Genomic DNA, 21,943 nt, shown 5'->3' on the forward strand with positions numbered 1-21,943 from the left:
ATGTGGAGAGTGGGGAGAAATCAGTTGGAGGGTTAATGATTACACTGGGAGGTGTAGTAGACTATCTGTTTCTTAAATTAATGATTAACTTACAACTTGTGCACTTTGAAATATCCTATGTAAATGAAATCACACAGATAAAAGATTTCTTCAGACAAAGTTCAAGGCTTCAGGAATGAAGTTTGACTAAAGACGACATTGGGACATCAACAGATGTCTACACAACATGAGGATATTTGTAGCTATATTGAACAAAGGATGGTTGTAACAATCACTCCATGAATCAATAATAATAGTATAATTAAAATAATAATATAATTACACATTATTACAATTATTTAATGCTTTTTTTGTCTTTTTGTTCTTTTTGTAAGTCCCTGTTATGATAACTTTGCCACTTTAAATGACTAAATTACATTTTAAATTAGATAAATATTTAAATAGATCCACCACAGTGAAAATTCTAAGTAAAGCAATAACACCAAGCCACTCTACAAGAACAAGTGGTGTAACTCTCCTAAGGTGTGACGCCTTCTGAGCTCCACCCAAATGGCATCAACCCCACCCCATGAAAGCAGCTGGAGGAAGGTAGGTGGGTGCTTGAAAGCATAGACAGGTGAAATGTTGCTCGACGGGTCTGATGGGAAACAAGGCTTGCATAGCCAGCACAGATACTGAATGACTGACTGCTCTCTCTCTCTCTCTCTCTCTCTCTCTCTCAGTCAGGAGGAGTCTATATGGAACGCTGTCACTCTGGAGTTGCCTGGACAGTGAAGAGCTGTTTTTCTACTGACCTATGCACATTGGAATACTGAGTCTCGTTTTACCCTGATACTCTCTCTCTCTCTCTCCCTTCTCATCCGGGGGAAGGAATTCTGGCAGAGCTGTTGAGAGGAACTTTTTTCATTCTTCCTCTTCCTTTCACAAACCAAGTCTCTCCCTCTTTGGTGTGGTGGGTCAGTCATTGATAGTGTTTGTGTGGATGCTTGCCGTGGACGGAAAGGGACATTGAAAAGAGACATGCTGCAAAATGGCATGACTGGTGCCATCAGCACCACAACCACAACAGAGATCCCACTCAATGAGGTAAGAAGAAACACTGTGGAGGACACGACACATCCTTCCTCAGCTCCTCTATCCTCTTTCACATTTTCCAGCTCTTTGGCGAACTTTATTTCCTTGTGTCTTTTCAGCAGTAACTCTTCCCAGGCTTCTCGTTGAAGTGTTCATGTTTTTCCATTTGCCTTTTTGCCTGTTTTATTCACTCTCTGTCCTCTGTGTTTCTCTCCCCCACACTCTGCTTCTCTTGTCTGTCACTTTTGCTCCGGACAGTGCCCTAATGGCTCGTCAATATCCTGGCTAATCAATGCCACTGAGCTGTCCTGTTGACATGCACAGGGCAGAGTTTCAACATTGGCTCAGGGTTATGTTTTTCAGAGAGGGCCTGTAATAAGAGCAGCCATCTGGGGAGGCAGGGCCCTGTCATGTTTATTTTATCAGGGCCTGGCGCTCAGCCACTGTTGCTGTGGTCAGCTGCCATTCAGTGACATTCTTACAGCTAATCAACTGACACCCACTCAGGCAGTGCTAAACAATGTAAAGGGCATCAAACACCAGTGAACCAAATTTTTTACCATAGTATAATTTATTTTTATTCCTAGAGGTTATATATTTTCTAAATAGAAGGCCACGTCTGAAATGGTTAATCATTGAAGCATTTATGAGGGCAAATTTAATAAAATCCTTTTTTATGCTTTGAGTCACAATAAGGTGTTTATAATGCATATTCTGAATGGCCAGACTTAATTGGTATTTCCATTATGATTGTTTGTTGTGTTGTTTGATATGTAGCCAGCTATCTAAACTTTCCCACACCAGTATGCTTTTATTTTTTTTTGCATGCATGCATGCATGCATGACATTTTTTAAGGCGTATAAACTTTTGTGGGTGTGTGTGTGTGTGTGTGTGTGAATATTTTTTTTTTCTTCAGTAGGATCAGTTATGGAAAAGGCACCTTAATGTTACACCTCATCTGATACACAGCTTGCTCTCTGGATACTGTAGAAATGCCCTTTTCATAGAAATTATATGTTAAAATATAATTTTTTTTTTCTAAAAAATTCATGGTATGTTTCGCCAACTAGATCACTGTGTTTTAAGACAAATAATTCCTGTAGCTGTCTGATACTTCTTGACTTTGTTTTGGTTTCATTGAAACAGCTTATCACCAATACCTTGAGTTAAAGAGTATTAGTATATATATATATATATATATATATAAGTATGTATATATAAAGGCAGCGGCTGTTAGCCACACTATGTGGCAGGTGCTAATTACACCTAGTGCAAATAGTCACTCCGATATATAATTATTTGTTTTTTTACAGGATCAGTTATGGAAAAGGCACCTTTATGTTACAGCCTATCTGATACACTGTGGATACATATGTTCTGTGGATACTGTAGAAATGCTCTTTTTATATAAATTAGATGGTAAAATATAATAGTTTATGTTTTTTTTTCCTCCTTCTAAGCATTCCTGGTATGTTTCTCCAACTAGATCACTGTGTTTTAAGACAAATATTTCCTGTAGCTATGTGATACTTCTTGACTTTGTTTTGTTTTCATTGAAACAGCTTATCACCAATATCTTGAGATAACAGTATCAGTATAAGTATGATCTTCATTAGTTAAAGAGACATTGTGACTAATAATTGTTTTGTTTGTTTGTGTTGTCTGTTTATTTTTGGGGTTTGCATCATTCCTCGGTTTGCATGTGTACATCTGTGACTATGCCCACCAGAGGAGACTTAGGCCCCTCAGACTAACACTACGACCTGAGGACATTCCTAAAACTCAGAATGAGAAAGTCAACTCTGTAAGTATCATTTTAGCATCTTTCTTTAAAATTCCTGCTCTCAGACAGATCAGATCAGACAATCTCTTCACGTCATCATAACAAGCTTCCTCTTTCCACTGACTTTGGTATCTTCATGTTTGAGGAGTGCCACAAATGGTGTAACAGCCTGATAACAGGATAAGTTCAACAGGATAGCATGAATGACTGTTAAAATGTCTCTAAACCTACCTGAAACTTCAGTTCAGTCTGTCTTTTAAGTGTCCTCTCACACACAGACAATGTTCTTTACTTAGAGTATTCCAAAGGGGCAAAAACTAAACAGAAATTAATTATAGTTTAAGGGATTTACTCTTCTTATCTAGGCTTACCCTTTAAGGGTGTGACACGTAGGACATCAAAAAGAGGAACTTGCTTCTAAATTGTTCTGTCTGTATGTGATGGGTATGAAGAGAAGACATAGTCTCTCCTTTAGCTATCAGGAACACCGATAGCTAACACTTGCTTTGTGCTTCATTGGTCCATATTGCATCACACATATGTGCACACATACACATGCATTCAAACGTGTGCAAGATTTGGCAGCCTGCTACCATGCTAAAGTACTGCATGCAAATATTTCATAAAAATAAAGGTTCTTTATCAGCATGCATGGTTCAATGAAGAACCTTTAACATCCATGGAACCCTCACATTTTACAAAAGGTCCTTTGTAGTGGAAAAAGTTTCTTTAGACTAGAAGAAGATTCTTCAAAATGGTTCTTTTAAGAACCTTTCACTGAAAGGTTCTTTGGGGAACCAAAGACGGTTCTTCTATGGTATCACTGCGAAGTACCTTTTTGGAACCTCTATTTTTAAGTTAAGTGTCACTTCACTTACAAATTAGGCTTTATGCAGATATCGTTAAATATCGTTGAGATGTCCTTAATATTCAGAGTCACATGAAACAAAGCTCACAAAAGTGATTCACTTATTTACCAAGGGAGGCCAAGTTAATTATGAGCTTGTTTACAGATAACATGTTTAGTACGTGTGACAAATTAATGTGTAAATTTGACTATAGTTCATAAGCCTTCTGACAGTGCTGTACTGGAATAGAAGTCAAGAGAGGTGTGTCTATATAGACATGAGAATTTTTATCTGTACCTTGGCCTGGAATCTTACACACTGCAGCTTTCAGTCCTTGAAGTAAAACTGATATCTTCCCTATTTACTCTCTGATAGTAGCTGCTTTGGGAACATCAGGCACTTTTGTAAGCCAGACATCAACGAGAAATAGAAATCTAGGAGCTCAGCCAACAGAGAAGTGTTGATGGCCTTATCAGTTTCTTTCTCATGGGAAGGGTCAGCTGTGGCCTGCACTGTGTTGTGGCAGCATCAATACATGAAACCCAGGTCTTCTTAATGGGCTGCCAATGGCCATTTAAACCCGCTTTTCACTATATACAGCATATTCTCTAGTTGTCATTGAGAATTTCACCCCAAAATCCACACAAGTTTGTATGTACAGTATATGCATCAGTTTCTTCAAGGGATAGTTTACCCAAAAATGAAACATTTGTCTTTATTTACTCACCCTTATGTCGCTCCAAACTCATATGACTTTCTTTCTTCTGTGGAATACAAAAGGATATATTTTAAAGGATGTCATGATTGCTGATTTCCATAGAATAGCAGTTGATAGTGACTCACTTTAAAACTTAAAAAAGCACACAAAAGTGTCATTAAAGTGGTCCATGTGATACACGTCATTTTTCAATTCTTCTTAAGGCACACACTTACTATTTGATGAACGAACCAAAATTTAAATCTCAGTTTAAGAAATCAGTGATCGTGACATTCTGTTGAATATATCCTTTTTTGTTGTTGTTGTTAGAAATAAAGTCATATGGGTTTAGAACAACATTAGGGTGAGAAAATAATGACATAATGTTACTTTTTGGGTGCTCTATGCCTCACTGAATAAGGAAATATAGAACTCTCGTGACATGACATGTAAAAAGAGTGGAGAATATTAAAATATAATCTACCTGTTTTTTGTGAAAGTAGTATTGTATTGTGAGGTTGTATAGTATTATTATGAAATAGTTGGTTATGCATATAGTAGCCTATTTTATAAAGGGTAAGTCCAAGCTCAAGTTTCACATTGGCTTTGAAAATGTAGGTTCTTTGAATTTAATCCTTAGCAACATAATTAGTAGTGATATACAAAAGTGTAACAAGGTCAAAGGAAGATGTTAAAGAGGAGAGGGAAGAAGTCAGGCTGGATAGCTGAGTGTCAATCAGAGAAAAAAAACTGCATTTTTTAATCTAAACAGAGATATTCTATTACTGCCATAATGTCAATGTATCTACTGCAAAATTAAAAAGGGTGTGTTTGGTAATCCTATCCACTTTGGGATACGGGCCTACAGTACCTGTGGCCTGGATTACCCGAGTTACCCCTCTTGGATTACAGATGGGCCAGAAAATTACACTGATCCAGGACCAGCCTTGCTTATAAAAACATTGGGCTAAACCACAAAGAATAACCACCTAACAGGTCTCACCAAAGCCGGAGCGGGTAGTTTTTTTACCACCCACAGCTTGCAAACAGATATGTACTGTGACACACAGGTGCTAGACCTGAGTGAACACCCTCCAGCAGTATAGCTATGTACAACAACAATAGAGCTTAGTAAAGGGACAGTGAGAAGATAGAGTGTATAATTCAATCAGTAATATTACTTGAGCAAAGTAGAATATGAAGCAAGGAAAATAGACAAAGCTTTTATTTCATGGGGTTAAAAGAATATTCTGGGTTCAATACAAGTTAAGCTCAAACGACAGCTTTTGTGGCATAATGCTGAATACCACAAAAAAAATAAAATAAAAAAAAAATAATAATAATCTCAACTCATTCCTTTTCTTAAAAAAATAAAAAATAATAATAATAATAAAATAAAAAAAAACTAAAATTGAGGTTACACTGAGGCACTTACAATGGAAGTAAATTGGGCAAATTTTTGTATGTTTTAAAGGCAGAAATGTGAAGTTTATAATTTTATAAATGCACACATTAATTCTTCTTTTAAAATGTATAACTGTATTATTTGAGCTGTAAAGTTGTTTAAATTATCGTTTACCGGATTTACAGGGTTTGTGACAATGATAATGATAAAAATTGTCTGGAGGTTTTTTTAATAGACATTTTAAAACAGATAGTTCCAGTCCTGGATGATGATTTGTCAATACTGGGTACCCAGCTGTACTAAAATTTATGATAAAGCATGATATAACAGCTGTGACGTGAAACATTTCTTCATCTAGTTATTATGTATAACTTTGTGCATTACCAATAGAATAACATTCTGATAAATGCCACAAAATTAATTTGCTTAAGGAAATAGTTCACCCAAAAATGAAAATTCTGACATAATATACCTGCCTTCATCTCACTCCAAACCCATATAACTTTCTTTCTTGTGCACAAAATATTTTTTTTAATGAATATTCTGGTCCCTCTTTTCAAAACAATGGCAGTTAATAGGGAATCACATTAAAGCTATATTTCTGTGGCAGCTGTAGGCACAGCGCAATGCGCAACACCCATTCGCTATGTCTTATCCGGTGTTAGTGAGAGCGCTAATTTTATGTGGAATTTCCGTGGCAGCGCAAAGCGCAAGTGGCCGTGGGTGGGAGTGTTTGCACTATTTGTGGGTGTATGCATGCAAACTGTGAATGTATTGTATGTTAATGAAGTGCCGCAAAGCAAAATGAGCTATTTTCTTGAGAAATAGGTAATTGCGCTCAGACATCTGAGAACCGCGTCTAATCTTGGTGCAGTCTAAAATCAGTTCCTGAATTTGTAATCTGGGGATTCCACCATCAGTTGATATTAAAGAGCAATCGATCACTTTTAATACTAGCCATGATTTGTGTGTCAGTAGATCAATTTGATTAATAATAAGTTTATTTTGTATAGTGCCTTTCCAAAGCTCAAGAGCGCTTTACAGAAATTAAACGTAACACATTAAACAGAGAAACGTATAACAAATATACATTGCAAATCAATGAACAATGGGAGAGTAACATAGCATGTTTTAAGTGTCCCGTTACACCATCAAGATCGCAGGTGAGACAGGCCGATAGAGAACACATATATCGTAGTCCAGAGGTAGGAGGAAACATAAACATTCCCTGTAGTATTTCACCACTAACACCATATAGCACTGGAGCGATGGCAAACAAAACAGGAGAGAGTTCACAGCAAGGACATAGTTATTGCTCAAAAGAACCATATATTTATTCTTATAATGCATCGCATACAACCCATTTTACACCTCCAAATTCTTATGAATAGGCTGTCTTCATTTATATTGACGTTACTTGACAGGGAATGGAATATACAGTATAATAGGACACAGACGATGCAATAATCAGAGAAGAACCGAAGAAGAATTTAATTGTACTTGACCGAGCCCATTAGAGCTTTGCATGCACGATTTCGCCAACCCACTTGCGCCTAGACTAAATGCACGCTTGCATGAAAATATCAAAACTTCATGGCCACGTGCGCTCACTCGTTTAGCGCTGCACTTAAGGCATAGCGCTCTTAAAATAGGGCCCTTAAGCTTAGAAAATGACCCAAAAGTATCAGAAAAGTAACTTGTGTGTCATATTCCAAGTCTTCTAAAGGCAGATGGTAGGTTTTGGAGAGAAACAACAAGAAATTAAATACGTTTTTAGTGAAATTCTCGTCCATTGCGCATTCATGAGTGCTATGAGAGAAGCTTATTCTCAGTGTTTGCGAGTTCATGCTAGAACTTGTATTGTTTTTAGTGCAAGCCACTTCAAAACATTCAAAGTGGCTTGCTCTAAAAACAACCTCCAGTTTCTGTCATTAAGCATAGTGATATGAGTGGGATGTAGCTATGTTTTTGAACATATAGCATTGGGATTTCATGAAGACTAATAAATCTTATTCAGAGAAATGCATCTTCTGGGCTTGTAAAATATCAGGGTATTTACAAAATAATTGTATTGCTTTTCGCTCCGTCTTTTTAACGCAGTGGCAGTTTATAGGAACTCACTTGAAAGCTTAAAAGTGGACGTCCTGTCCGTTGCACATTCATGAGAGAAGCTTCTCTTATGAATGTGCAACGGACAGGACATCCTTTTTTAAGCTTTGAAGTGAGTCCCTATAAACTGCCACTGTATTGAAAAGATGGAGCGAAAAGCAATACAATTATTTTGTAAATACCCTGATATTTTGCAAGCCCAGTAGATGCATTTATTTGAATTAGATGTATTAGTCTTCACGAAATCCCAAAGCTATATGTTCGAAAACATAGCTACATACCACTCATATCACTATGCTTAATGACAGAAACTGGAGGTTTTTTTTTAGAGAAATATGCCCCTCCCGGGTGCAATCCTTTCTTTAGCATGTAAAATTCCTATCCCTCTTTTGAGTCCCTCACATTGGCTTGTGTTTTTGTGGACTGTCTTTAAATTTTTATGAAGTCCATTGCAGAAGGCCATGAAAAACATTGGCATCATTGTTCTACTCTTATCTCTACCCACTCCCACACTATCTCTCCCTATCAGTCAGAGTCAGATGTAAAGCGTAACACTTTCTATTTCAAAATATCAGATTCTTTACTTTAATGAAGAATTATTTTCATGTTCACTCCTCCTTAAGGTTGAGACAGTCTACAGGGGTGTTATAGAGAATTCAACCTCTCTCTCAGTGAGATCTATGCTTTGTTTTGGGAAAGATCTGTAAAGGGGTGTGGTTACTCACTACATGTACAGGATTACAGATTTGAGAAACTATGTTGTGAGAAGAGACCACACCATGAGTGTGTGATCACAGCTGGACTTGATCAGTGTTGTTCCACCTCAGAAAATGTTAAAGTACCACTCATATAAGAGACAGAATGTAGAGATATGGCTTATTATAAACAAGATAACCTTGCCTTTCCATTAAGGATGATTTGAATTTTTTTTAAAAAGAAGCATACTAAATATTTGGCAAGGGCAAAACTGTGATCTGTGATATGCCTTATCCTCAACTAAAGAGTTAACAAAATATTGATTTTCCAAAGATGTAAAAAACACACATGAACATGCCTAGAAACTGTTTGATTATAGCAGTACTTTGATAAGACCTGTTATGATAAATAAATTGACAGCCACTATGTTACATCACAGGAAGATAAAAAAGTAAACGGTTCCTGGAAAAGGAAAAATGCACTCATGCAAAGAGAGAGACCGCCTGGAAGAGAATCACCTGAACAAGAAGACAAGGTATGATCACCTCATGAGAGCACAAACAGATATTATGTCTTTTTACTCCTTGACCTTCATATACTGTAGAGAAAGCCTTTTTAAAAAAAAAAAAAAGAAAAAAGAAAATATGCATTGTGTTTAAAAAAAAACAAGCACAGTATTCTTCCATGTGCTTTTGGATTTGGACACTTGTTACATTATGACACAGTTCACTTTCCTTTCCCCTCGGCATTCTCATGAAAGAAATATTTTCTCGATGTACTTTCACTGGAAAATGTCAACATATTTTTCAACATTCCAAGTTTCAAGTTCCTTTGCACATATGACTTTGTTGTGGCTATATTCTTGGTGAATCTGCAAATCAACAAAGAAACAAAGGACTGAGTTCTCTGTTCTTTTGGACCTGACTGCAGAAATATGACACCCACACTGAGGACTATTCTGACCATTTGCATCCCAACCTCTTGTTCTGAAAACTCAGCAGCAATGCTTAAAATACCTTTTTCTCACTCTTTCAATCTTAAATGTAAATACCAAAAACAGCTAGTCAACTGAGTCTTACTCTTTTTCTATCAACCAGGATGCACTAATAGACATACTGTAAACACTCAGCTACTCACACCCGTAAACACCTCAGTGACACTGTCTCTTTTTAAACACATCCACAAGCTGAAATCTGACCCCTGTGGTCCTATTCCCTCAGCACGCTGTAACCAATGGCATCGGTATGAAACAGCCTATTCAGCATGGGCCCAGAGTTTATGGTGTGGACCAGAGCTCAGGCGCCAACCACCAACAGGAAGTGATGGCACGCGAGTTCTCTGTCAATCACCTGAGAGATGAGATGAGGTACATCAAAGAGGTAAGCAAAGAGAGAGACTTCCCTGAACGAATGAAATACCAATGCCATTAAAAACATGTTGATCAAGATTTATGTACAACCTGGCCAAAACAGGCCTACCTTCGTGGTGTGTTTAAGCCTTGCTTTAACATACCTTTGCATTTATGCATTAAAAAAAACAAAAAACATATTGATTGACCACTAATCTGAATATTGGGTGGGGGGACTGCCCCCCTCAGTGTCTGTTGGTGTTGCTAGCATCATGGTCTACCAGAGCTACAGGACCATAATTGCTTGCAATTCAAGTCAGGTCAACATAAAGACCTCTATTAGCTGCTTAAGATGTTTAAAAGTTTGGAGGTTATACAGACATTACAGTCACATAGCTAGCTAGCTAGATCGAGGATAGTGAGCAACTTCAAGCAGATTAAAGGCCTTTTGTGGGTTTGTTTACATTTGAATTTTTTATAGTTGCAATTTGAATTAACGGGCATTCTGTTGGCACATATGAACATTCTGTCAATGTAAGTCTATGGGATTTTTCAGATTTGTGATTGTCTGCTGTGTGAAAACCGTTAAGTCTATGATCAGTAGACTTAATCAGTTAGAAAAGACAAAAAACACTGTTTCAGAACAGTTTGAAGGTCTGTGCCAAATTTGCTGGATGTAGCTTGAACACTCTAGGACATGTTAGAAATTTTGGTCATGGTTTAGGGATTTTGAAAAAACCCTAAACAAAGTTTGTAGAAAAATGGTATGAAAAACAGATGATGTTTCTTGGAGCAGGGTAGTAATATTTTTCTCATATTCAGAAACATACCTCCTTATTTCCCCACAGGTACGTGACTCTTTGGAAAAAGTCAGGGAGCGGATGTATGGTCAGTTTGGAGGGATGCAACAATCAGTCCAAAAATTATCTCAGGAATTAAAGGTGAGCAAAAGGCAGCAAGACAAGTGACTAATAAATAAGAACATATTCTTATTTTGTTTTTTTAACACAAGGCAGCTTTTCAAACAAATAAACATAATTTAGTAAACATAGACGGTTATTTAAGATAAGTTTTAAAGTGGTGTGGCAGGTTCTTAATGTGATGACTGTGTTTGTCCCAGATGGCCAACTCTCATAAGCGTTATCTGGAGTCGGAGGTGAGGACAAGTAGGGCAGCAATGGACAGCTTTGACCAGATGAACAGCACACTTATATCTGCAAACATTGATCTGCAGGTACAGTACACAATCAAAATGATCATTGCCACCTGACAAAGACTAGTTCTGTCAGGAGGAAGCTTTTGACATTGTGTTTGTTACAGTTTGTTCATCTTGAACTAGACTGATCAACTTTTAACACAAGTATCACAAAAAAGAATGTTTCTTGATTGGATTGACACATGCTTTGAGAATCTACCCTAGTGTTTGTCCATGTAATTACTGGAAAGTTGCATGTGTGTTTTTGTTGATGGTGGCTACTTTAGAAGTCACTGCTGGAAAGCTGTCATAACCGTGTGGGGAACAGGGATGAGATGAGAACTCTCCGCAGCTCCTTGCAGAAGACGGAGGAGAAACTAAAGGAGACAGAGAGGCAACTAGCTGCAGCACATGCTGAAAACCACTCGCTGAAACATCAGGTGCACCATCATGCAAGCACATACAACACTAAAGTTATCAGGCAAACCATTGCAAAAAGTACTTTGGATGTACCATGTTACATCAGATGGTAATAACATGCTACTTGTATATATAATATAAACCCTACCATGGTACTAAATTATTATTCTATTCATGCACCATGATATTTACATCGTAATCCAATATACTGCAAAGAATATTTTCAAACTACAATGGTACATATCCAAATAACATGGTAATACCATGATACTTTTTAAAACTTTTTTAAGAGAAATGTCACTTTTTAATACACAAAACCTAAAACCTACTGGCTGGTACTCAAACTTGGACACAATTTACAACATTCTTTAGGGAGTTGAAATTTTCACACAGTAGTGTGCTGCAGTGTGATGTGCTTTACTTCATCCGTCTGTCTGTCCGTCTGTCTGTCTAGCTATCATCTCCCTTTTTAGATATACTTTATATATATAATTTCAACCTCAAATCTCGATGTTAGAAAAAGTTAACGCCCATGTAATTTGACAACTAAATGTGTTTAAAAAATTTTGTGCGTAGGTGGAGACTACTCAGGAGGCCAAAACTCAAGCATTGAAAGAGATGAGTGCTAAGCTACAGAGGGAATATGAGGAACAGCTGCAGGAACAGCAGAGGAAGTACACAGAGGAGATAGAATCTCTGCAGGTACAGATGTAACCAACCAAACACAGACACAACAACACACAGACTTCCACAATGCCTTACTGACTAACTGGTTTAGCTTAAACTGTAATGCATAATAATGTAACAAATGCATTACTGCTAAGTTATTTTTTTTAAAGAATATAATATATACAGACATAAAAAAAAGAAAAGAAAAAAAGACTGTGATTTTGTATTTTCCTTAACATACAGGGCATGAGGATTTCAATCTCATAACAGGAAACATCTGTAGTTATTCACCAGGGAAGTCAGAATCATTTTTTTATTTTTTTTTAAATAAGGGTTGATAGGTGGTGAAAGTGAAAACCTACAAAATATACAGAGGATGGGGTTAACTGATGGTCAGGCTGGTTGCGATGCTCAAAAAACAACATTGTTTTGATAGAACCACAGAGCCACAGTGTTAAAACTGGAGGAATCGACCGAAAAATGGCTCACATTTGTCTCGGTACATTAAGCTGGGATAGGACAAAGCATTTTAACACATAAATTGCACTCTTCAGATTTAATATAACAAAATAATTCTGAGTGAAAAAGGTTTGTATGACTTCTATGCCCTTTCGATACAGGCACAGCTTGACGGCTACATGAGGAGGCTTGAGGAGGCAGAGAAGAATGCTAAGATAGCTGAGGCAAAGATTACTGAAAGAGACCAAAGAATAGCAGAGGTGGAGCGACTACTAAACTGTATGGCTCAGGTAAATAATGTCATTAAGCTCTGTCTTTGCTCTTTACCTCCAGTGGGAGAAGGTTAGAGCTGGGTAAAACATTTCCAACATTTCTTCCTTTATAACAGGAGAAGGGTGACCTGATCAAAAAGCTTTATGACTGTGAACAACGCTTGCGTGGTTTGGACCAAATTGACCATGCAGACAAAGCTGAAGCCAAACAGTAAGACATCATTTTCAGCTGAAACCAGTGATGTTGTGGTGTTTTCTTAATTCAGGATTCTATAAATTCTTTGGTTCCAGTAGACAGCCCAAGGGCACTAATAACATGTAACATCACTATAATAATTATATTTCAAGACAATGTGATGCTCAGTGGTTACAAATTAAATGTAACATTCTGTCCCCACTGAGAAAATTGTTCACAATTATCCTTTTTATATACAGTTGTGCTCAAAAGTTTGCATACCCTGGCAGAAATTGTGAAATTTTGGCATTGATTTTGAAAATATGACTGATCATGCAAAAAAAACTGTCTTTTATTTAAGGATAGTGATCATATGAAGCCATTTACTATCACATAGTTGTTTGGCTCCTTTTTTAAATCATAATGATAACAGAAATCACTCAAATGGCCCTGATCAAAAGTTTACAAGTTTACTTTGAATGTTTGGCCTTACAGATACACAAGGTGACACACACAGTTTAAATGGCAATTAAAGGTTAATTTCCCACACCTGTGGCTTTTTTAATATTGCAATTAGTGTCTGTGTATAAATAGTCAATGAGTTTGTTAGCTCTCACGTGGATGCACTGAGCAGGCTAGATACTGAGCCATGGGGAGCAGAAAAGAACTGTCAAAAGACCTGCGTAACAAGGTAATGGAACTTTATAAAGGTGGAAATGGATATAAAAAGTCAAAATATCCAAAGCTTTGAAAATGCCAGTCAGTACTGTTCAATCACTTATTAAGAAATGGAAAATTCAGGGAGTACGGTGAAGCCATGCAAAGGGCAGACATATGAGAGACAGCTCTGCGCACTCAATTATTTTCATGATATAATCCGGTGAAATTTGATACACCCAGTTACACATTTACTGTTCGAGGTAAACATGGCAAAGAAGTCAATATCCTCGGGCTCTGGAGACATTAAAAGACACTTACGGGTTCAAGATGAAAGCCCAGACAGGCCTGTGGACCGGGGACTCAATTTGGATGGCGTGGCGGGAGAAGGAATCCAGCGTCAACTGTCCAACATGTCGGTGATGTTGACGAAGGTACTTGCGGATTTGGAGGATCTTGCTGTAATATGTCGATTCATTATGGCGATGGAAAAAAAAATTCTCTGAGCTAGTCACAAGAGTGACAGATGTTGAAAAATGAATCGATGATTTGGAGGCATCAGAGAGGGAATTAGCCGCTAATCTGTCCACGAACAAAGTTGATTTGGAACGTGTTCTTGAAAAGCTTGAAGATCTTGAGAATAGAAGCCGCAGGAATAACATTCGAATTGTTGGAATTCCTGAGCACGAGGAGGGCAGAGATATGGTGAAATTCCTAGACGAGCTTTTCCCGAGTCTGCTCAACATAACAGGCCACAAGCTGGAAATCGAGCGAGCTCACAGAGTCCCAGTTCACAGATCTGCTGAAGGAGGAAGGCCCCGATCGATTCTGGCCAAATTTTTGAAATCATCCGATAAAATCTCGTGTTGCGCCAGGCGAGGAGCAAAGGAAAGATTTCTTGGAAGAATTACAATATTTTCTTGTTCCCGGACTTTGCGAACTTGACAAGAGAAACGCGATAGGTTTAAGGAATGCAAGAAACTCTTACATCAGCAGAAGATCACTTTTGCTCTGATGTTTCCAGCCAGACTGAGAATAAACACCAAGGATGGCAGCAAAGTATTTACATGTCCCAATCAGGCAATGTCTTTTACTGAAACAATGGGTGAGTAAACATTGGGTGTTTTTCTTGTGAGTGGATTGACTCACTGTTCTGCCTATTGGCTGGGGTTTGTTTCACAAAATATTTGATGTTATGTAATTTTGCCTTATAAATTTGTGAGGCAAAATTGAGCAATCTGATGGCAAAGTTGTCACAGGGACTCTCGTCTGCGTACATGGACTCTTTGAGTTTAAAGGGATTGACGCCGGTTGGCGCTGTCGTGCGTGGGGTTAATGCGCACGTTTTTGGTTTTTTCTGTTTGTTTTTGTTCGGGGGGAAATTCGGGGTTTTATTGTTGCATTGATGTTGAAATATGGTCTTCATAATTTTGTTTTTGGCACTCATTTTATTTTTTCTATTATATCAAAATGTAAAATGTTGGTATGAGTGTACTATCTCTCTCCACATGGAATGTGAATGGGTTGGGGCACCCCATAAAAAGAAGGAAGGTTATTTATTTTCTTAAACGTAAGAAATATTATATAGTGTTTCTTCAAGAAACACATCATTCCCCGCAGGAAGCTGAAAAATTTGGGAAGATATGGGGTGGACATGTTTTCTTTAGTGTTGGCTCAAGTAAGAGCAAGGGAGTCATTATATTGATTACTAAACATTTACAATTCAAATGTCTCAAACAGTTTAATGATAAATTAGGAAGAGTCATTATTGTTTTAGCAGAAATTCAGGGGCAAAGTCTGATTTTGGCACCTAACGCTGATGAACAGGGCTTTTTTATAGATCTTGAAGGGATGTTGCAAGCCGCTGGCACCCCTCATGATATAATATTGGGAGGAGACTTTAATCTTTTGATGGACTCAGTCCTTGATCATAGTGAAGCAAAAGTGTGTAAGCCCCCAAGGGCAACTTTGACGCTTCACAGGATGTGTAAAAACCTTGGTCTTACAGATATTTGGAGACTTTTGACCCCATCTGATAGGGACTATAAATTTGTTTCATCAGTCCATAAGATTTATTCTAGAATAGATTTTATTTTTTTATATCCAAATCCCTCATTTCATCTGTTGTTGATTGCTCAATTAGAAATATCTTAATCTCGGATCCTGTTGTGTTTAGAGGTGTTGCCACATATAGAGAAAAATAAATCATATAGTTGGTGCCTTAATGTGTCCCTTTTGCAAAATCCTGATTTCCAACAAATGTTAAAGACCGAAATCAATGTTTATATGGAGACCAACTGGTCCTCAGTATCCTCTGTGGGCGTGGCTTGGGAGGCACTTAAGGCGGTTCTTAGGGGTTGGATTATACAGTATGCCTCATTCATCAAAAAATCCAAAGCATGAGAACTCGTGGAGTTGGAAGGAAATATTAAAAGTGCAGAGGCAGAGCTGAAGCGCCACATGTCATCTGATGGCCTCAGAGAATTGACCCGATTGAAATACAGATATGATACTATTTTGTCACTGAAGGTGGAGTTTTAGTTATTCTGGGCAAGACAGTCATACTTTGAGTCAGGGGACAAAGCAGGGAAGCTTTTGGCTAGATATATAAAGCAGAGAGAGTCTTTTTCTATCATTCCCTCAGTGAAATCTGCTGGTGCTGAAATTTTTACCTTAGCCATTGATATTAATAATGCCTTTAAAGAGTTCTATCTTGATCTTTATAGTTCCACGTCTTCGTCTACTGATGAATATATTAGAAACTTTGTGGAACCATTAGATCTTCCTAAACTGAAGACTGAGCAAAAAAACGCACTTGATTCTGAGATAAACTTGGAGGAGCTTGACGAGGTAATTAAGTCCCTACCTACTGGCAAGGCTCCGGAGCCAGATGGTTTTGCTGCAGAATTTTTTAGATCCTATGCTACAGAACTGGCTCCACTTTTGTTAGAAGTTTATACTGAATCATTAAAGAATGGAAAGCTTCCTCCAACCATGACACAAGCCTGGATCAGTCTGATTCTTAAAAAGGACAAAGATCCAAGTGTAAATGTTACCGTCCAATCTCCCTGATCCAACTAGATGTAAAAAATTTTGGCTAACCGATTAAGTAAGGTTATGACATCTCTTATAGATATAGATCAGGTGGGGTTTATTCGGGGCCGCAGCTCTTCTGATAACATCAGGTGTCTCATCAATATCATGTGGTCAGTAGCGAATGATCAGTCTCCGGTCGCTGCCATCTCACTTGATGCCGAAAAGGCATTTGATATGGTAGAATGGGATTATCTTTTTAAGATTTTGGAAATGTATGGGTTCGGGAGTACATTTATTGGTTGGATTAAGTTACTTTATAAACACCCCGTACACCCCAGCGGTACAAACAAATGGATTAATTTCAGATTATTTTATTCTGAATAGGGGCACTCGGCAGGGTTGCCCTCTTTCCCCATTATTGTTCTTTCTTGCCCTGGAACCATTAGCAGCCACGATAAGAAAGGAGGATGATTTTCCAGGGGTGATTGCGGGAGGTGTGCCGCATAAGCTTCTGCTTTATGCAGATTATATTTTATTATGAGACGCTCTTGGACTTTCCAGCACGACAATGACCCTAAGCACAAGGCCAAGTTGACCCTCCAGTGGTTACAGCAGAAAAAGTTGAAGGTTCTGGAGTGGCTATCACAGTCTCCTGACCTTAATATCATCGAGCCACTCTGGGGAGATCTCAAACGTGCGGTTCATGCAAGACGACCAAAGACTTTGCATGACCTGGAGGCAATTTGCCAAGACGAATGGGCAGCTATACCACCTGCAAGAATTTGGGGCCTCACAGACAACTATTACAAAAGACTGCACGCTGTCATTGGTGCTAAAGGGGGCAATACACAGTATTAAGAACTAAGGGAGACTTTTGAACAGGGGTCATTTCATTTTTTTCATTGTTGCCATGTTTTGTTTTATGATTGTGCCATTCTGTTATAACCTACAGTTGAATATGAATCCCATAAGAAATAAAAGAAATGTGTTTTGCCTGATCACTCATGTTTTCTTTAAAAATTGTACATATATTACCAATTCTCAAAGGGTATGCAAACTTTTGAGCATAACTGTATTTCTATTTCACAAGGCTAATGGTTTTATTGTTTATATTATATCAAACTTAAAAAAAACATCTTCCCTCTCAGGTCTGAGCAGCTGAAAGGAGAAGCAGCTGAATTGAGAGAGAGAATAAAGCACCTCAATGACATGGTGTTCTCTCAACAGAGGAAAGTCAAGGCTATGATAGAGGAGGTAAGCATTCAGACTGCCTGTTTGTTCTGTTAATAAAGAGCATATATTTACATTTTTACATTTATTTATTTAGCAGACTCTTTTATCCAAAGTGACTTATAAATGAGGAGAACAACTGAATTGAATAAGCCTAGGGAAGCAGTTGTAAGGGAAGTGCTGTAATACAAGTTTCAAAATTGTTTAGAGAAGTACCCCCAGCAAGGAGGGTGAGAGATTGAGGTAGAAGAATGGATAGAATTTTTAATTTTTTAATTTTTTAAAGAAGACAGTACACTAAAGGGATTGGGTCAAGTGCTCACAGAAGGGCTGTGTATTAAGATACTATATATAGTATAACATGTACGGGTGAATGATATAAGGATGTCCGAAATGATAAAATGAAGAAATCTTTCAAAAATATACTTTAATGCATGGCCTAAGTTCTTAGAAATGTAAGCTTTGTATTTATGTTGGTTGAAAACATTTTTGAAAAACGTTTATGGGTCAGTGACGTGACATTAATTTTTTTTGTCAGGATCTATTAAGTTTGACAGAAATACAATCAAAATGCAGTTTTAAGGAGACTCTTTTAGACCCTCATGACTGTGTATGAATTTTTTAAAATTTTTATTTTATTTTTTTTAATCTTTATAAAATCTTTTGTTTGTGGTGTAACCCTATGAAAATGCCTTGATATTTGTGACTCAAAAATCCATATTTGTTCCAAAAAAAATAATAATAATAAACAAAATTTACCTTGAAAAATTTGTTGAAATTAACTATTAAGTTGTGTACACTCAGGTGTATTCAAGGGGTAAGGAAAGTATTTTAATACCTTTAACTTGATGCTTACACCAACTGACATTTTTTAAGTCATTAAAAAAAAAATATATATATATATATATATTTTTTTTAGAAAATGCTATTTTTTCTTTTTTTTTTTTTTTGTATGAAACCAACATGGACACCAATATTACATTTCAATGAACATGATACAAACTTGATTTTTTTTTTTTATCTCGGACAACCTCATTTGTCATCGACCTTTATACCATTTTCAACAACAACAACAAAAAATGTAATGATGTTAAAAATGTCAAGTGGTGTAACCATAAAGTAGGTTTAAAGTACTACTAAATACTTTCCTTATACCTTGAATAAACCTGAGTGTACACAACTTAATCATATAGTTTTTTATTCATCATAGAAGAGTTGTATTCAAGTCATTTTTCATTCAAGTCACATCACTGACCCGCACACAAAATAAGCCAGACAACAGCTGTTCTTTCAAGAAGTCATGACACCATTACTGTGATTGAATTGTTTCAATGCTTTTAATGAAATCATATTTAAAACAAACAAACAAAAACCGTTCCACAGGTTGAAACATTGCGAGCAAAGGTTGCACAGAAGGATATGTTCATCTCTGAGCTGCTGGACAGGATTGCCATTGTGGAGTGTGAGGTACGACCAAAGTTTTCCATGTCCAACAAAAATATTATTTTTGCTCGCCTCCTGCCTTCACCAATCTAAGGGCACTGAATGGTTGGAAAAAGCATGCAAAGTGTGAATATTCTAAATTTAACTGCCATTCTGTTGGAGTTCTTTTGATTGTCATTTCTAATCTCTGACCAAGTGGGATGTTCTGTCCATATATCTGTTAAATGAATTCTCTTCTCAGTTTCCCATGTCTCTGTTCTGACTCTGTCCTTTGCCTGGCTTCTTTTCCTAGAATAATGAGTTAGAAGACAAGCTGAAGTTTTTTATGTCTGTACAGAAAGCATCTGAGACTAAAGCACCCACTAGGGACATTGGAGTTGGTTGTGACCTGCCCATTAGGTAATGAGCGTAAGATCACCTTGCCATAAGAAATTAAAAGACCGCTTTTGAGGCAACATCTACACACACATTCTCTCCCTGTTTTCTTAGATCTGAAGAGCCGCCATATGTAGCTCCTGTCCAACAGAGACTGGTCCAGTCAGCCCCAAGATCTTCAAGCAGACTGACCAATAGTCTTCTTAGGTACACTCCTGGTCAGTACAGCACAATGCTGCAGTCCAGTCTAGTACATACACAGGATGTTGTTACAAGGCCCACACAAACTACACCACCATCTTCAAGTTATGTTCAACCCAGACATAAAGACGAGGAGTCTGAATCCACGCAATCCCCACCAACATCCCAAAATTCAGAACTGTCCTCTCCAAGAGTGCGAACCAGCCCATCAAAGATCAACACTCCTTTTATGAAGCTGATGGAAATGACCCCTAAAATTAACATCGATTAAAAGTTACTGTAGCAGAAGTTGATGCCATTCAACATGAAGTATTCTTGTTTTGTTACTGCTCGTAATATTGCAGCATATGTGAATTATCTACTGATCTGTGAATAACTTATTTTACTAGTATACATATTGATGCACTCTATTTTGCTTTGTTTACCAAAAATCTTTTGACCATTTTATGTGATGCATAGGCTAGCCCTTATTTTACATTTGTCTATTTATATTTCCTTGTTTTCTGAGCTCATTTTTCTTTTGACCATTTTCTTAACTGGTTTACCCCAAAATTATTTTGTTATTAAATGAATTTAACTCAATAGGCTTCATATATAGGAGGGATTTTTCAGCAGATACTGTGATAGTGTTTTATCAGATGTGATCAAACCTCAGTATACTCATTGAGCTCTAATACTTAAATACTTTTCACTTCCACGTGTATTAACGTGTATAAATGGTTCAGTTTATTTGTACAAGTAGAGTGGTCTCTTTTGGAATTGCTTATGCACAGACTCCAGCTTATTCATCATTGCTGATTTTTTATTTTTTACAGCTGTAAAAAGCCTATTACGGAAGCCAGTTTAAAGAAAATGTTTTCCCCTTCCCATACTGTTCTAGACCTGAGTACTTTCAAAAGTAAAATATATATTACACTGATACATTGTGGAGATTGTGAGAGGGAATGGAGCGCCATCGATTGTTAACAGAATTAATCTATAAATGCACTTTTCTGAAGACTCACTTCAGTTGCCAAAATCACATTGTGGCAGGGCGGAGCTGGGTCGTGATTCCGCACACCCGGCCCCTAATTAGGTTGATTAAGCCGTCAGACACCTGTTTATGTTTGTGTCTTTTTGGTTCAGTTTATTATTAAACTATCATTTATATTGTCAAGCCGGTTCTCGCCTCCTCCTTTCCATTGAATGTGTTACACACATGAACTATGCTGATACAAAGAGCAAAAATATATTTGGTATTTTCTTAAAAAAATTTCAACACTGAGCACTATATTTACATATCACTGGGTACAGTATTTTGTTCAATAAATGAAATATAACTAACCTACAACTGGGTTTTATTGAATAAGTGACATTCTGCTGAGCAAATGCTGCAAAATAATGTTGTGTTTTTATGTCTCAGATTTTACTAAAGCACAGTCTATAGATTGTCTTAAAAATATTTTTACACAGCACAAACAGTCTATAGATTGAAAACACCAAACCACCACCATGCAAAGACTTACTGAACTGCACAAAATTATTGAATTCCTAATGAAACATGGCATAAAGCTGGCTTAGATCACTTTGCTGTCAACAGTATTTTATTGGGGCAGATTTCATGATGTTGGCAGTGATGTGTCTGTCCATTGTTTGTATGGTGCTCTCCAGGGAATACCATGCTCCATTCCATCATCAGCAGCAGGTGGGAAACCATACACTTTTCATGTACAAACGCTGACTTAAACATTATTTATTTTTCTTTTATGTACATATAAATCAATCAATCCCTTTTAAAATAAAATAAAAATAAAAAAAATTCTGTTGTATTGCACTGGAAGAGTTTGCATGCGCTAACCCACTGCTTGAGA

At 37.2% G+C, this 21,943-nt stretch overlaps 1 protein-coding gene across 2 annotated transcripts; it reads left to right on the forward strand.

Moving 5' to 3' along the window:
- Window positions 1-498: 498 nt before the first annotated feature.
- Window positions 499-21,253, forward strand: LOC127418974 (myocardial zonula adherens protein-like). 2 transcript variants are annotated; one of them, XM_051660056.1, is made up of 14 exons: window positions 499-1,086; window positions 2,805-2,879; window positions 9,053-9,148; window positions 9,834-9,992; window positions 10,810-10,902; window positions 11,082-11,195; window positions 11,444-11,596; window positions 12,153-12,278; window positions 12,866-12,994; window positions 13,093-13,187; window positions 17,993-18,098; window positions 19,458-19,541; window positions 19,855-19,916; window positions 20,007-21,253. In XM_051660056.1, the coding sequence occupies exons 1-14, from the start codon at window positions 1,021-1,023 to the stop codon at window positions 20,362-20,364; spliced, it is 1,716 nt and encodes a 571-aa protein (XP_051516016.1). In that variant the 5' UTR covers window positions 499-1,020; the 3' UTR covers window positions 20,365-21,253. The 2 variants fall into 2 exon arrangements, with proteins under 2 accessions (XP_051516016.1, XP_051515936.1); XM_051659976.1 differs by having other exon boundaries at window positions 500-1,086; window positions 19,810-19,916.
- Window positions 21,254-21,943: the final 690 nt, after the last annotated feature.

This window comes from Myxocyprinus asiaticus, chromosome 1 (genome assembly GCF_019703515.2).
Source record: "Myxocyprinus asiaticus isolate MX2 ecotype Aquarium Trade chromosome 1, UBuf_Myxa_2, whole genome shotgun sequence".
NCBI classification, from domain to species: Eukaryota; Metazoa; Chordata; class Actinopteri; order Cypriniformes; family Catostomidae; genus Myxocyprinus; species Myxocyprinus asiaticus.

Bases quoted from the DNA above. Each gene is read 5' to 3' on its own strand.
- LOC127418974 (XM_051659976.1), top strand. From the start codon at position 1,021: ATGCTGCAAAATGGCATGACTGGTGCCATCAGCACCACAACCACAACA. The intron at 9,149-9,833 runs GTATGATCACCT...CTATTCCCTCAG, and splicing joins CACCTGAACAAGAAGACAAG to CACGCTGTAACCAATGGCAT. The intron at 19,542-19,809 runs GTACGACCAAAG...TTCTTTTCCTAG, and splicing joins TTGCCATTGTGGAGTGTGAG to AATAATGAGTTAGAAGACAA.